This window comes from Cornus florida, unplaced genomic scaffold (assembly GCF_030987335.1).
Source record: "Cornus florida cultivar Cherokee Brave unplaced genomic scaffold, ASM3098733v1 CherokeeBrave_3.0.0_Hap2_Chr03, whole genome shotgun sequence".
NCBI classification, from domain to species: domain Eukaryota; kingdom Viridiplantae; phylum Streptophyta; class Magnoliopsida; order Cornales; family Cornaceae; genus Cornus; species Cornus florida.
In genome coordinates, this window is record NW_026775573.1 from 40,118,355 (window position 1) to 40,133,064 (window position 14,710).

Here is a 14,710-nt window from a genome sequence, read left to right on the forward strand (position 1 = left end):
TATTCAGAAAAAAAAATAAATAAGACCCATGTGAAAAATAGAATTGGGCTTCACCTTCTCTTTTGGGTGACTGAGTGAACCATCCCATTTCTCCATGAAGTGCAACATGAAAGCACCACAACTGTCACTGAATAAAAGATTGTTTAGGTATCTGTCAATTATAATTGTGAACATAATCAGTACACCAAACTAGGAACATTAAGTGATAAAATTACATATCAGGCTGTTGAGGTACGTTGGGCACATTATATATGAAGTTTTGTAGATCTCTTCCGGTGAATATCTCAACCAACATTACCTACAAATGCATAATATATAAATGATTAGAGTAAAAAACTTTAGTACCACGTTCTTCAACTTGTATACTTTACCGTCCTAATTTAACAGTAAATGAATACATAATCAAAAAAATGAGCTCATATGTAATAAGTGTTTACCAAATCTTTTGACATCTTGTCTGGAGTACGCTTATCATGCGAACATCGCTTCATTAAATCCAACACATCCATACGACTATCGCAAATGTTAAAGACATATAAGCACCAATGTTTCTCATTTACAAGTGTTGGAAAGAAAAGCTGCATATTTAACAATGTAAAAATTTAATTACTTTTAGAATCATATTTTTTTGATAAAAAGATAATAATTATTTATGTTACCAAGTGATAAATATTACCATATTGAATTGGCAAACTTTGTTATCATCGATATTCCTTATCCTTTTATACGCGTTCCAGACTGCTTGTATTTTACCCTTCCTATCAACCACTTTTGAAGGTATCTTAGAAAGTTTAATCTAAAAATGCACACAATTGATAACCTAATATGTGTCAAACATACACTCATTATAGATAGAAGAATTTGTTACCCCAATCGAAGGAGAAAAGAAAAATTTGGTTCCTCTACGCTTTTGTTTTAGTTAGAGCATTTGGGAATAGACTTCAACCACCTATAATGATCACATTTAAACCATTAATGCATGCGTGTGATTGGTTTGAAAAATCAATGAACTTTAAGTGAACATACCATATTTGATATCCAATGATTGTAAGAGATTGTTCTCATCTCTTTTCTTGTGAGGTAAATATCATTTATATTCACCAGCATTTCACTATAATTAAACAATAACATATTAAGTGTTTGAGCATAGAAAGTAAGTAAATATAGAGCAAATAAAAAATTATTTATATAATTTCTCACTCATCATTTTTGCTCTTATCCATCGCATATGAGATGTCTGCCTTTGCATCTGGACGAAGGGCACGCAATCGGTTGACTTTTATTTCAACCTAAGGTGATCCCTTATGGCGCCCAGGCTTTATAACATGTAATAAGGGGATGTTCACTGCTTCCTGCACATCACCCTCCTCTTTTCATTGCTGTGGAGGTTCCCATTTCCTCCTCCATTGGTGCGGGGATTTCTCCTTCCTCCTCCATGGGATCGTGTTTTGTAAAAGATTGCCAAGGTGAGTTTGCTTGTCATGTGGAGGTTTCGAATTCCTCCTCCACTGGTATGTGGGATTCATTTTCCTCCTTCATCGGATGGTGTTGTGCAAACAATTGCGAAGGTGGGTTAGGTTGTCGAGTAGATGAACTGGGTTTTGAGGATCTCGATCCCCTGCCTTGGCCTACATTGTGCCGTTGCTTCCATTTCTTAAGCACTGTAATAATTTCATATGCCAACTCCTAACAATTTTAAACAAGTTTAATAAATATATATATCAGTTAATATATAAATGTAACCATAGAGTTCCAAGTAATTATGAATATGCAAATTTAACCGTATATTTAGAACCAATTATAAAAAGCTATGATTGACGTGATTACCTTATCGGCATCTTCAGATGTATCAGTTGTAAAATTTACCTCACCGAAGCCGAAACCATTATATTTACGTTTCTCCAAATTCAACCTCTCGCCTATTAATTTGTTGGTCCATCCACGTAGGCATGACATCTCAGGCTTCGGTTTTGGTCCATTAACATCCATACAGTGTAGGTAGAAAACCTACAACAAATAAGCCATTATGATAATGACATTATAGTTATTTAAAATAAAATAATAGACACATTACAAATATTATATCTTAGAACATACCATGAGAAAGAACAAACATCCATGTATATATGTACAACCTTCTCTTCTTTCCTTTCCTTTATAGGACACAATTCCTTTTTTTAACCAATCTAAAACAAACTTCCCCCAATTGTACAATTTAATAGCATCCACATTGTCAACTGCTGCCAATAACCTTTTGCTTGTCTCATTTTTCGATATTGGTGCTAGAAGTGATCCGCAAGCGAAAAGGATAAAAGCCCTCTTGAAGTCATCCCCAACAGGAAGAACGTCTAATTGATGCACTAAGTTTGGCACTTCTATTGCACCGTCCTTTAAAAAATTGCCATTTTCTAACCAATGCACATTTTGTACAATATAATTTGGCACATCTTCTCCTCTTCCCGAGGGTAGGCCAAGTACCTCTTTAATGTCACTTGGCGTAACACTGATCTGAGCGCCAGATTCAAGGGTGAGATGGGATGTTCTAGGGTCAAAGTGTTCTACCAACCATAAGCACAGGTTGCGCTTCAAAATGGTACACTCGATGTCTAAAAGGGACCCAAACCCAATCTCTTATACGAAAACCTTTTTGTCTTCACTTAAATTGCAAACCGTTTCCTTGAATTTATTTGGAGAACACCGGGTATTCAACATCTACAAATAAATTACCAATACAGGCACATTAGATGCAAAAAGGAAGGATAGAGCACATATATGGACAGAATTCATGTAAATAGAACAAGGTTACATTGCCTTTTATGTTGCTAGTGATGAAACAGGCTCAAATATCACGAGCGATGGGTGGCTCCTTCTGGTGAATTCAACATTAAGAAAAGGGAGTCAAAAAGAAAGTCTTTAAAATCAATTAAGCTGATCCATCACATAATAGTCTAACTTAAATTTACCAAGTTGCACTTCTGCACATTATATGTTGAAAATATTCAATCTCAAATATGCTAGCTTACAAAGGCATTTGGGAGTACTCATATATTCCTAATTCCTTAATTCAATACACATTCTTCTAAATTAATACGAATAAGCGCGTTAATGATAGGCAAAACACACTTATAAGAAGCATATCCTGAAGGATCACTTAACCCAATCGAACAGATAAAAGGAAAAAAAACACTTAAAGTTTTTATTTTTATTTCTTTTATTGAAATTGTTCTAAAGTTCTTTTCCTTGGATGTTGATGGTTGTACGGTTTACCCAATAAGGGAAGGAGGAAGGATCCAATGTCCTCATACCATTTGTTTGGCTCTTGATAAAATTGCAAACAAGTAAAAGGAAAGTTCTTTATCTTTCTTGCCACATTTTAAGGTAGGTTTATTAGAGGTTGGGTTGGATTAGTTGGAAGTTATAGTACTGCCTTAATTCAGCTACATATGACTACTTAGAAAATGAACCATTACCACTGTCTCAAGTCAAGGTTGGACAGGAGTATGAGATTGTCCTAACTACTTTTACAAGTATGTTAAATTAAATGAATTATTTAAACTAAATTCCCATTTCAATATATATATACTAGCATATTTAATTCTATTTAATTTGTATATAATTCATACCCTTAATTTAATCAGTTATGTATGCAGACCAGTTCTAGAACCTCACTTTGCATGTATACTTTTCAAGTTACATTACATGTTCGGACAATATTAAAAGTACATTGTTTTTGTCATCAACTGGTGTGTCAATTATAGAAATAAACACTTTGAAATTCTACAAGAATTAAGGATATTAAGGACGGATTAAAAACAACAAAGAGTCCTTCAAGGAAAAAAAACAAAAACAAAAAAACTGATAGCATTATTTTTGAGTAAAATTTTGCCATGTGATTGTTTGAATTTTCAATTGTTATGATGGAAACAATAATTCCCCTTATGAAGAAAAAGAAAAAGGGGCATGACATGTTTGCAATTAATGTACTTTTACTATTTTTTTCCTACAACAAGCCAACGTGAAGTTTGGAATACGTCATGGATTGTCAGTGATTTTAAGAATAGAAGGTCTTGGGAAAAATCTAATTTGTTTTCACGATTGATGATGCTCTTGTACAATTAAATAAAGTAGTTTAGAAACTTATGAAACATGGACCATCACTGTTATTATAGTTTATTGTTAATTATATGTGGACCTTATGGTAATGTTGAATTAATTGTGTGGTCATTAGTCACTGTTTAATTCTTGTGCCATTATTTTCTTTTGATTCTATATGTCATTTGATGTTGATTTCTTCAACTAACTGATCACTCTCTCATGTCCTACATTATGATCAGCGCTTTATAGGTATAGATTAGGAGATGTGGTGGAGGTGGCTGATTTTTACAAAGGAACTCCAAAACTGAACTTTATATGCAGAAGGAAGCTAATTTTAACTGTAAACATAGACAAAAACATAGAAAAAGACCTGCAATTTGTGGTCGAGAGGGGATCACAGATACTGAGCAAGGTAAGAGGCGAGCTATTGATTTCACGAGCCATGCTGACATTGACAAGAAACCTGGTCACTACATAATTTACTGGGAGATTAAAGGGGAAGTGGAAGAGAGGGTTCTGAGCAAATGCTATGGGGAAATGGATGCATTTTTCATCGATCATGGATACGTTGTATTGAGGAAAACCAACTCAGTTGGGGCTCTGGAGCTTTACATTCTGGAGAGAGGGACTTTTAAGAATATTTTGGAGTACTACATAAGAAATGGGGCAGCAATGAGCCAGTTCAAGACCCCTAGGTGCACCAGCAACCAAGTCCTATTGAGGATTCTCACATTGGGAATATGATAACACCATGATAATGATGATTTTTACTTTTGGGAAGCACTGGAAGTGTCTTTGTTGCTTCTACAACTAAATAACTAGACAAATCTTCTAACCTTCAAACACAAAAACACACCCACAAAGAAAAAAGAAAAATAAAAAAAATGAAAATTTTGTTGTTTATATATTAATAAATTTTGTTACTTTATATTGTACTTTGTTTCGTATACAATTGGGTGCCCGTCTTAATTGACAGATTTATGCTTTATACGGTTAACATCCAATTTATTATTAGCATGAAAAAAACTGGAATAAAAAAAATATATATATATTGAATAATTGAAGATATGACTTACCAGTATGAAGTGATGAAAGCACTCTAAAATTATAAAAGGTCCGTAGGATGCTGTAATTGTAAAAATTATAATCCACAATAAGGGCCTTCAACTTGTTCAAGACTCAAGTTGAACCCAAATTTACCAATTAGTCTTTCAAATCCTGCAAAGGGAGATCCTGTTTCAGTTATTATCTTCACAAATATTTATAACTAAAAGTCATAAAATAAAATAAAAATTAATTCTATAAAAAAGTTCATAAAAATTCTCACCAAATAAGATTTAGTTTGCAAAATAAGAATTACATGTACAAATCCCAGAACAAGATAACCCATAAACGCGAGAAGCTAGAATGAACATGAACAGTCGTCTTAAGACATATACATCGACTTATTAACTATTATTAGAAAATCGAACAGATAAAATGAGAAACTTTGGGAATAGCCCCCCCCCCCCCCTAAGGTAGTGTGTTTAATTGTGGCATTCATATTAAGTCATCAATTTAATATGTACGTTCCACATTATATTTATATATATGCACGGGTGTAGAATATATTAGATAAAAAAAAATAAGCATGATGCATCTTAATGTTAATATTTATACAAAAAGCAGTGCTACTCTTCAATTTAGTTCTAATTTCTATTTCTACTTTGATTCCAAATAATGCAAAGGGGTGTCATATTCTGATCTGGTATAGAGAATGCTACTCAAAACCTAATTCTCAGAAAGCTTAATTTCTCTATTAAGCTCTCCTCTTCGCACTTCTTCAGCTCTCACTGCTATTGGGGAAGTTCTTAAAAAATTGGCAAACTTTCTCTCACCTCCCAGAGAAAGGCTGCCCAGAATTGACGAGAATGGCTGGTTTTGTAGCCCCAGAGCCGCCAAAAAGCTCGCCTTGTATGTCCCCCTCTTACCATTTTTTGTTTTTTTGTGTGTGTATATATATAGAGAGTTCGGGCTATTTGTTTTGGTTCTTTAATGGGTTGAAAATTGCTTGAATTTCAAAGTCAGGATAATTATTTATGCGGCGTGTTTGGAGGGATATGACCCAATTCGGCTATTCGAGAAGAGAATCAACGCCCGAAGAGGTATTAGTATTACCAATGCTATGTCTTGTTTTATGACCATATGTTTATCTTTTTGGGTTTTTCTGCATCCCTTTTGATAAAACTAAATAAGTACTTAATTTATTTATTTATTATTATTTATATAACTAGTGTTTAGATAACTACCTACTGCTTTATATTTTCTCTTTTCCATCTCGTTAGAAACTAAATAACTTCTAAAGCATCAGTCTTGGACAGAATTTTGATCGAAATTTACTTCCTTCTTTCATTCTCTCTTTCTTTTCCCGTAAATAAAATTTAGACGTAAAGGTCATATAACAGTTTTCCCATTATTTTTCATGTCTTGTATTTTCAACTGAATTTGGGCTTAGGTATAAAACAGCTTGCACTCTTAACTGGTTAGGGGGGGGGGGGGGGGGGGGGAGAACTTATGAGTATATCTAGAAATTTTCTGTTTAAACCCATTCAAATTTCATGAACAGATGGTGAAGAAATCTTTTCCATTTCTAGTCATTGCATGGCAATATCTTAGACTAAATTTTTTAATCGTTTAAAAATGTTAACATATTTAATCAGTCTACTAAAAAGAATTGTTTATCTAATTTATTCAAATGTTGGTAATTATCAGACACCAAGGCCATCACTGACATGCTCTAAAATGCTATGTTTCCCTAGTGAAAAGATTTACCAAGGAGTTCCAACCTTGTAAGCTAAGGCACAAATCATAGCATAACCATGAAGATTTGTTACTTCATCTCTGAGTCACAGTCCAAAAATCCAACAGAGTAGCTTCTTCCCTTTTGTTTTATATTGAGAACTAAAATCTTTATTAGTGATTCTTAACACCTAAGATATTAATCATGAAATTATTATAAAGCATTTTCATTTAATAGAACCAAGCTCAAATTTTATATGTAATTACATTTCAACCATTAAACCACAACAAATATAGTATGTATAAAAAACCTATTTTTAATTTAATATTGTAGAACCAATACTAGTAATCTTAAACAATTCTTTTATCAAGCAAATGCAAATGGGAATGTAGATTTCACAAACATTTGATAACAAGTGTCCCTACCCAAAGATTATCACATGCATGCCTCTTGACAGTTTACATTTATTGATTGTATCATAAGGTTTCCAGAGCAAATGACTTATGAAGACAGGATTTAAGCTTGTTACCTTGGCACAATCCAGTTAGCTAACTAGTGAAATCCAACAAAAAGCCTGTAGGCACCAAACATACTCCCACTTGCTTCCACATGGTCCTAGTAAATTTAAAGAACATGAATTATTTGGATTTAGGGACATTGAATCTCTACTATACACAGGCAGGCATTAACAGTACAATGTTTAAGTTTTAAGATCAGATTAATGTTCTATAAAAAAAAATTCAGCAGGTAAGAATGCGTTATACTATCTAAAAATAAAGGATATACAACAAGAAGCTTAAAAAATGCAACCAAAACTTTCAATAACAACTGAGAGGAAGCAAACAAAGAACTCCTGTAGCCCAAGAGTACAAACAACCTCTCATAATAATCTGGGTATAACCCAGCCACCTAAGAATACCCTAATTTTAGAAAACACAAATTCAAGAACCATTACAACAAAAAAGCTTAAGAAACACCGAATCATCATAACTCAGTAGAAAATTACTGCCAAAAAAAGAGAAAAAGAAAAATTCAATTGAAACAATGAAAATGCACTGACAAATGTAGGGTTTTGAAGCTCACCGAGAACCCTTGATCCCACTTTCGAGCCCAGTGTTGCTGCACTGAAAAGAAAAGTTGGGTTTCTCAATTCCTAGAGCGATGAAGCTAGAGAGAGCGAGAGGGTGGAAGGACTGGCTTAGAAAGAGTTGTTGAGAAAGAGAGAGAGCAACGATGAGAGAGAAATGGCTCTTGCACGAATGAGAGAGAGAATTCAGTGAGGGTTAGGGCAGAGAGAGAGAGGGGTTTGTTGATCGCTGCTGTTTACAGAGAAGGGGGGAGAGATAGGCCAGCATGAATGGAATGTGAAAAGAAGAATTAGGGCTTGAAAAGAGGTAAGCGTACAAAAGGGTATTTTAGGTAACACATAAAATAGGAAGAAAGGTATATTAGGCAACAGAAATATGAAACAGTATTTTTCCATGTGTCACCTCAGCTTTTGGGTCAAACACATTTTAGAGAAACTTTGGGACTTTGACTCAACCTCTAAGTAAATATAGTGCCCTAACCCCATTTATATGTAATAATCCTATATGTTTATATAAAAAAAGGTCAGTCTAGCAATCCAAAATTTAACCCGAAATTTCTGAGTTGTAAGACCGAATTGATCCTAAACTAAACTAATTAACAATGGATTGGACTTGAGTTGGTTAGTTTGGATTAAAGGTCAAGTTAGGTAGAACAGTTCATATGTTGAGTTGAATTTGAGTTGTACTTCAAACTAACCCAATCAGCCCGAGTTGCACTCGTAATGCTAACAAATGTTTTGATAGAGGACAATGTATCAATTGTAAAATTGCAAAACAACCTAAAATTTTGCGGACGAGTATAGCATATAATGTAACATTTTAGCAAAGTTAACAAAGGATAAAGTGGGAAAAACACCCCTAATGTTTACATTTTGGACTAATAAAACCCCTATCCTTTATGTTGTGTATATAAGTCTGCTAAGTTTGAAAAAATGAGAAAAGAAGGGTTTTAAGTCGTTAAGATATAAAATTTCGAAAATACCCTTCTCTCTTCTAATAATGCCCTTATATATATATATATATATATATATATATATAGACACACACACACTGAACCGACTATGGACATATCAAGTCGTTGCCACTGTTCCATTACTGGTGGCAGTGATGATGATGAAGAAACCCAAAAAAAGAAAATAAAAGGGACAATTTAGTCATCTCACATTTAATTAGTTTTTTACCTAATTTTTTATTCAGTTATAGAGGGACACTTTGGTTTTTTACCATTCAGGTCCTTGTATTATCCAAAATTAAATTCTATAGACTTTTTAGAATGTATAGGGGGTTTTATACTCTATATGGGTGTTTTTCGTTCGCAACAATTAATAAAACGAGGGGTAAATGATAATGTGCCAAAACATTGTTAAATGCCACAAAATGTTAGTATTAGGGATTAAGTGTAATTAAACCTTTTTTTTTTTCCTTGCAACAACAACACAAAGGAAAGAACAGAGACACTAAAATTCAATAATAACATCATTGTGACATCTCGGATTTTTTGGTATTCCTCGACCATTTTTTTATTTGTGCACAGGAATACGTGCAATGGTGTTCCGAGAGTTTTTTGGGACGTTTTTCGGATTTAGAACCCTTAGAAATTCATTTGGGTTCATTTCGGTCGGTTTCGATTTTCGTGTCCAGGATGTGTCAGGTAGGCCCCGTGATAGATTTTCGTGTTCTGGAAATTTCTCGATACCACTATGCTCTTCATTTACATAAGTATTATCCATTTTGCATTGAGTTGTATCATTTGCGAGTATTCGGGACTTATAGGGGCTGTTTTAAACGTTTAAGTGGGAGGCGGGACCTATGGGTTGACTTTAGTATATAAGGAAAGGACTAAGCTCATTTTCAGCCACAAATCATTTCATTTCCTCTCTTCACCAGCCGTGGCCTCTCTTTCTCCCCCTTATTCTTTTTTTTTTTTTTTTCATTGATTGCATCTAGCTCGGGTGAGATTTTGGTGACGTCGTCAAAGGGAAGGGGAAGGTTGACGAGTCTCGTTTTCCTTTTTACATGCTTCAGGCATGCATTACATCTAGCTCGGGTGAGTTTTTGGCGATGCCGTAGAAGGGAAGGTTGATGAGCGCCTATGGTCTTGAATTTTGATTTGGAGCATTTTGGAGATTTTGGGTGAAGATGGAGTTCGAATTTTAGAGGCGCCATAGAATGATTATTTGCTCGCCTTCGCCTCCTCTTTCTTCCTACAAGTTGGTTTCACGAGGAAGGCATTTTGGTTTCGGTAGGATTAGGATTTTCATCCTAATTTGAGGTAGAGGTGTCTAATTCATGAAGTCTTCGGTTTGTTTGTGAGTCCTTAAGTGATGATTGTGTGATATGGCTTGCAATAGATACCATGTTTTTAAGGAATTTCTCAACTATATAAAAGTTTAAGTCTTTGCCTTGTATATTTGATGTTAAATCATGTACTTTACATGTTATCTACGTGGAGAAATTGCTAGCATGCATGCCTTATATGATCTAAATGTGCCAATTTGTATGTTAGAATGATTATATTGAAGCATGTTTAAAATAAGAAAATTATAAATATTGTTTTATGATGAAATTGGTAAAGGATGCGTATAACATGATTTGGATATAGCCCCACCTAATTCAACGGCTCCCATGCATCCATTGCACCCGGTTGCAATTAATAATTTCTCTGTCTGAGAACTCAAAACTTAGAGACTCACTTTGCTCATCACACCCCTCCCCTAATAGCTAATTACACTATACAAACATTTTCGAAGTGTTGTCTTGCTCCAGTCCACTGATTTTCTACTCTCTTTTTTCCAGTATCCCCCATAACCAAAGGATAAAAAGTCAGTTCTATATCTATCATTTATTAAATTTACCATCGGAGGAGTTCCACAAGTTGGATCAGTATTGACCTATGTTTAGAATTCCACATCATGTACCAATAATATAAAAATCAAATATATTGAGATTGTGTTTTAACACAGAGAAACAAAATCTTAAATGTGACAAGAAATCAGAAACTTATGCTTAAATATCAACAAGAAATCAATTAAAATACCTTTCAAAAAAGAAAAAAGAAAAAAGAAATGAATTAAAATCCGCTGCAGTGCTAGTTATAATGAGTACTGAAAGAAGACTCAACACTTGCGTAATTCCTTCATCCACCTCTGCTTGTCGATCTTGACACATTTTAAGTGAAGTTCTTAGTCACAGACAAGATCGAAATTTCTGCTTCAATAATTATAGTATCTTCCACTATAAATCCCTTTGATTTGCAATAGAGATCATGTAGCGAAATGAAGCTTGGGTATCCCCAGTTCCTTGTGTTGGCGTCGAACCAGACACTAACTGCAAACATGAATTTTGTAGGAAAATTAACAAAATATAAAATCACCCCAGAAGAAGAAGAAGAAAAGAAGAAGAGATTCATCAAAAGCAGCTTGTACAGCCGTCTTGTGGTGCCTAATACCGTACTTACCTTCCTTTCCGAGGTGTTTACCATTGACTTGGTCCCTTATTCTCAGCTTGTATTTTGCATACATTCTGGGTTTAAGAGTTAGTTCTTCAGAATCAACTACAAAAAGATACACAGAGAGGCTTTTGGCTTTTGCCTCTCCATTTCCTTTGGGATAGACAGAAAGCTTCCTGAATTCATTATAAAAAGAAACAAATAATAGCTTACCTTAGAAATCAAAGAAGCCACTTTCAAATTGAGAACATCGTTTAAAGAAAACATGAAAATGTTGATCATACCAGTCCTGCCCTCCAATCTCAAACTCCTCGGAGCATAGACATTCTTGGCCTGATGCTGAAAATTTGCCAACCTTCCAAGTGTAAATTTTGTCACTTAGTAACTTTGTCATGGACAGACACTCACCTATTCCCGCATTTTTCATAACAAAAACCTCTGCTCCAAATACACACGTGTCATTGATGAGGTACCCGTTTGAAGGATTTTGGAACTTTTCGAGAGAAAGAAATTTCTCAAAACCCCATTCTGTCTTCATCCCATGGAAGCGCCTCATTGGTTCAATATCTACATTAATTATATACAAATATCTATCTATATAAATATTTTGTTGCTACAGCATATTTCAAAAAATTTAATGAAAATAGAGAAACTACCTTCCACAGATAAGTACTTGTCACGTATATGATCAAAGACGAATAATTTAAAGTTCACATTGACCTCCCAACCGCAAGGAAGATTATCTGTATCCGATATTACCAGGTATAATGAAATGTGATCTTTCCCATTTCTTTTCTGATTCCCATTTGGACAAAAAGACAATTTCCTGAAATCCCAAAAAACATGTGACTAATTTTGTTTCGATGCAGAGAACATGTATAAACTAAAGAGTATGGCAGAACAAAATTCGAAAACACACCATTTATAGCCGCTAGCTTCAAAAACATTTGATTCATAATTTTCAGTTTTTGTTTCTAAGAGCATAGAGAAAGACTCTATCTTGGAAATGTAATGTGATGGTTGGACATCACGTAATGTTCTTTTCGTTTCTGCCACATAATGAAGACAGACAAATCTGTAAAACCATCATAACTCATTGTATTGTATATATAAAATAATGTACAGCAGAAATAAAAATAAATAAAATTAAAATTAACTTACCAATTATGTTAGATGAAAATTTTTAATCTCATAGTAGTTAGTAAAATATGGTACAGCAAAAAAACGGATACGTTATAAAAGAAGTAAAAATTTGAATTCGAATACGGATATGTACGTACTTGTATAACATATTGTATGGTTTAAAAATTCGGGACCAAAAATTCGACTATGTATACACATTATTTATTTATTATGTATAACAATATAAAAAATAATAAGAAACTGTTAGAAATAATAAAATAAAATTTTAATTTATACAAATTGAAACTATCAATAACCATGAAAGAAATACACTAATTATATATAATTAATCAATAACTATGACATCATAATTTCATCATAAATTAATAAATATTATAATTCAAATAATCAACTATGTTTATCTAAAAATAAATAAAAATTTGCTATCTTTTTCCATTTTTTCTTAATAACCTATATAAATATATATGGTAAATGCAGAAGTATAATTTAATAAAATTAAATTTTCAAATTATATAAGATTAGAATATCACATAATGCATTTATGCACATTCTTAAACCCCACTCATTTTATAACTAAAAGCAGTATAAACTTCCAAAAATAAAATAAAATAAAAATATCTACAAGCAAAGTGTGTGTATGTATATTTCATTACTTAATTGAATTATACCAAAAACTAATAAAAAAAAGTTATATTTGAGAAAAATATAGAATTGGAATTGGAATTGCAAAGACATTGAATTTAATTAAAAATAAAAAAATAAAAATTGTATTTGAGAAAAATATAGAATTTGAAGTACACTGAAAAAAGCTTTACGACAAACAAAAGTATTTTCCAAAAATTCTAGAAAACCTGAATGACAAACGAAAGTATTTCTTGAAAAATCAAAGTACTCTCCCAGCAAATTACTAGGTTGATTGCAACTAAAGTGGTGCATCAAATGGTTAAATTGGTCTAGATAAAAATATGCCAAAGAATTTTAGTGCTCTCTCTGTCCCAAAACAAGTGTTATACTTTTTTTTTTTTTTTTTTTTGTCTGTCCCAAAATAGGTGGCATACTTTTATTTTTCAAACAATATATTTCACATCGTATGTGTCTTGAGTTTAAAATTTTAAACTTGAATATTCGAAACTTAAAAGGCTAATTTAGTAACTGACACTTAAATTGAGAGGGATGGGGTATAAGAAATGAATGACAGAAAGAAGATTGAAAGAGAACATCATGGAATAATTTTATCAGCCCATTATATATGACAACTGTAACCACAAGTCATATAGACTTCATATAGCTCTAGCTATGTTTCCTTCTACTACAAAGAAGGCTCCTATCCTCGAGAAGAAACAATATGAGATAATATATATCAATAAATATTTTGTAATTGTGGATTTACTTACCGTCCGCAGCAAAAATCCCAAACATCTCTAACATGATCTTTTTAGCTTTTGAATGGTCACTTTTGCCAGATTGAGGTAGCAAAGCAGATTCAAAGTACTTCCTGTCTATATACGCATATGGATCAATTTTGACCTAATAAAAAATCTGTGCACATATATACAAAGCACACTATTCAAAAACTTATTCAATATTATTTATGAACATTAGCTCAAATAGTATGATTTCTCTTACCCAAAGAGAGGTTGAAAATTTTGATGCAAAAACTATATCCCAAATAAAATATTGTGGTGTATACGTGCGTTTGTTTTAACTTTGGAAAAAAAGTAGAGTAATTACGAACTTGTTCAATATTCTTGAAGTAGCATTTATATAACTACCCTTCCATTCTTTGAATTGAATGCTATTGAAATACTTCTGTTCTGAGACTATGGACTCTATTAATTAATTTTAGATCTTTATCTGATTTTCTTTTTAAACCATTATCATAGAAGAATAAAAGTTTTATTCATACTAGACTACTTATATGATCCATATCGATCAATATTCCAAAATACAGGATCACACGTTTCTGAAATATGCAATAACACAAACACCTTACAATCAATCTTTGTTAAAAAAGGTGTTTGTGGTAACACAAAATTACATCAATTTGAATTTTTAATATCATTCTTTTAACACAAAATTATATATTCAATGTAACCCAAAATTCATCAATTTTCACTATGGAATACTAACAATCTTTTTGTACTTGACCACACTCTT

At 32.9% G+C, this 14,710-nt stretch overlaps 1 protein-coding gene across 1 annotated transcript; it reads right to left on the reverse strand.

Annotated features, from left to right (window-relative positions):
- Positions 1-11,131: 11,131 nt before the first annotated feature.
- Positions 11,132-13,981, reverse strand: LOC132301480 (uncharacterized). The gene is made up of 6 exons (XM_059798730.1): positions 13,948-13,981; positions 12,330-12,459; positions 12,067-12,236; positions 11,695-11,977; positions 11,420-11,586; positions 11,132-11,289 (listed from the first exon to the last, which is right to left on the reverse strand). The coding sequence occupies exons 1-6, from the start codon at positions 13,979-13,981 to the stop codon at positions 11,132-11,134; spliced, it is 942 nt and encodes a 313-aa protein (XP_059654713.1).
- Positions 13,982-14,710: the final 729 nt, after the last annotated feature.

What these genes read in the sequence shown, in the direction of transcription:
- LOC132301480 (XM_059798730.1), bottom strand. Translation starts at nt 13,981, where the DNA reads ATGTTAGAGATGTTTGGGATTTTTGCTGCGGACG. An exon ending in CAAGTACTTATCTGTGGAAG is followed by an intron (nt 11,978 to 12,066) that starts GTAGTTTCTCTA and finishes TAATTAATGTAG; the next exon opens with ATATTGAACCAATGAGGCGC. An exon ending in GAGATTGGAGGGCAGGACTG is followed by an intron (nt 11,587 to 11,694) that starts GTATGATCAACA and finishes TAATGAATTCAG; the next exon opens with GAAGCTTTCTGTCTATCCCA.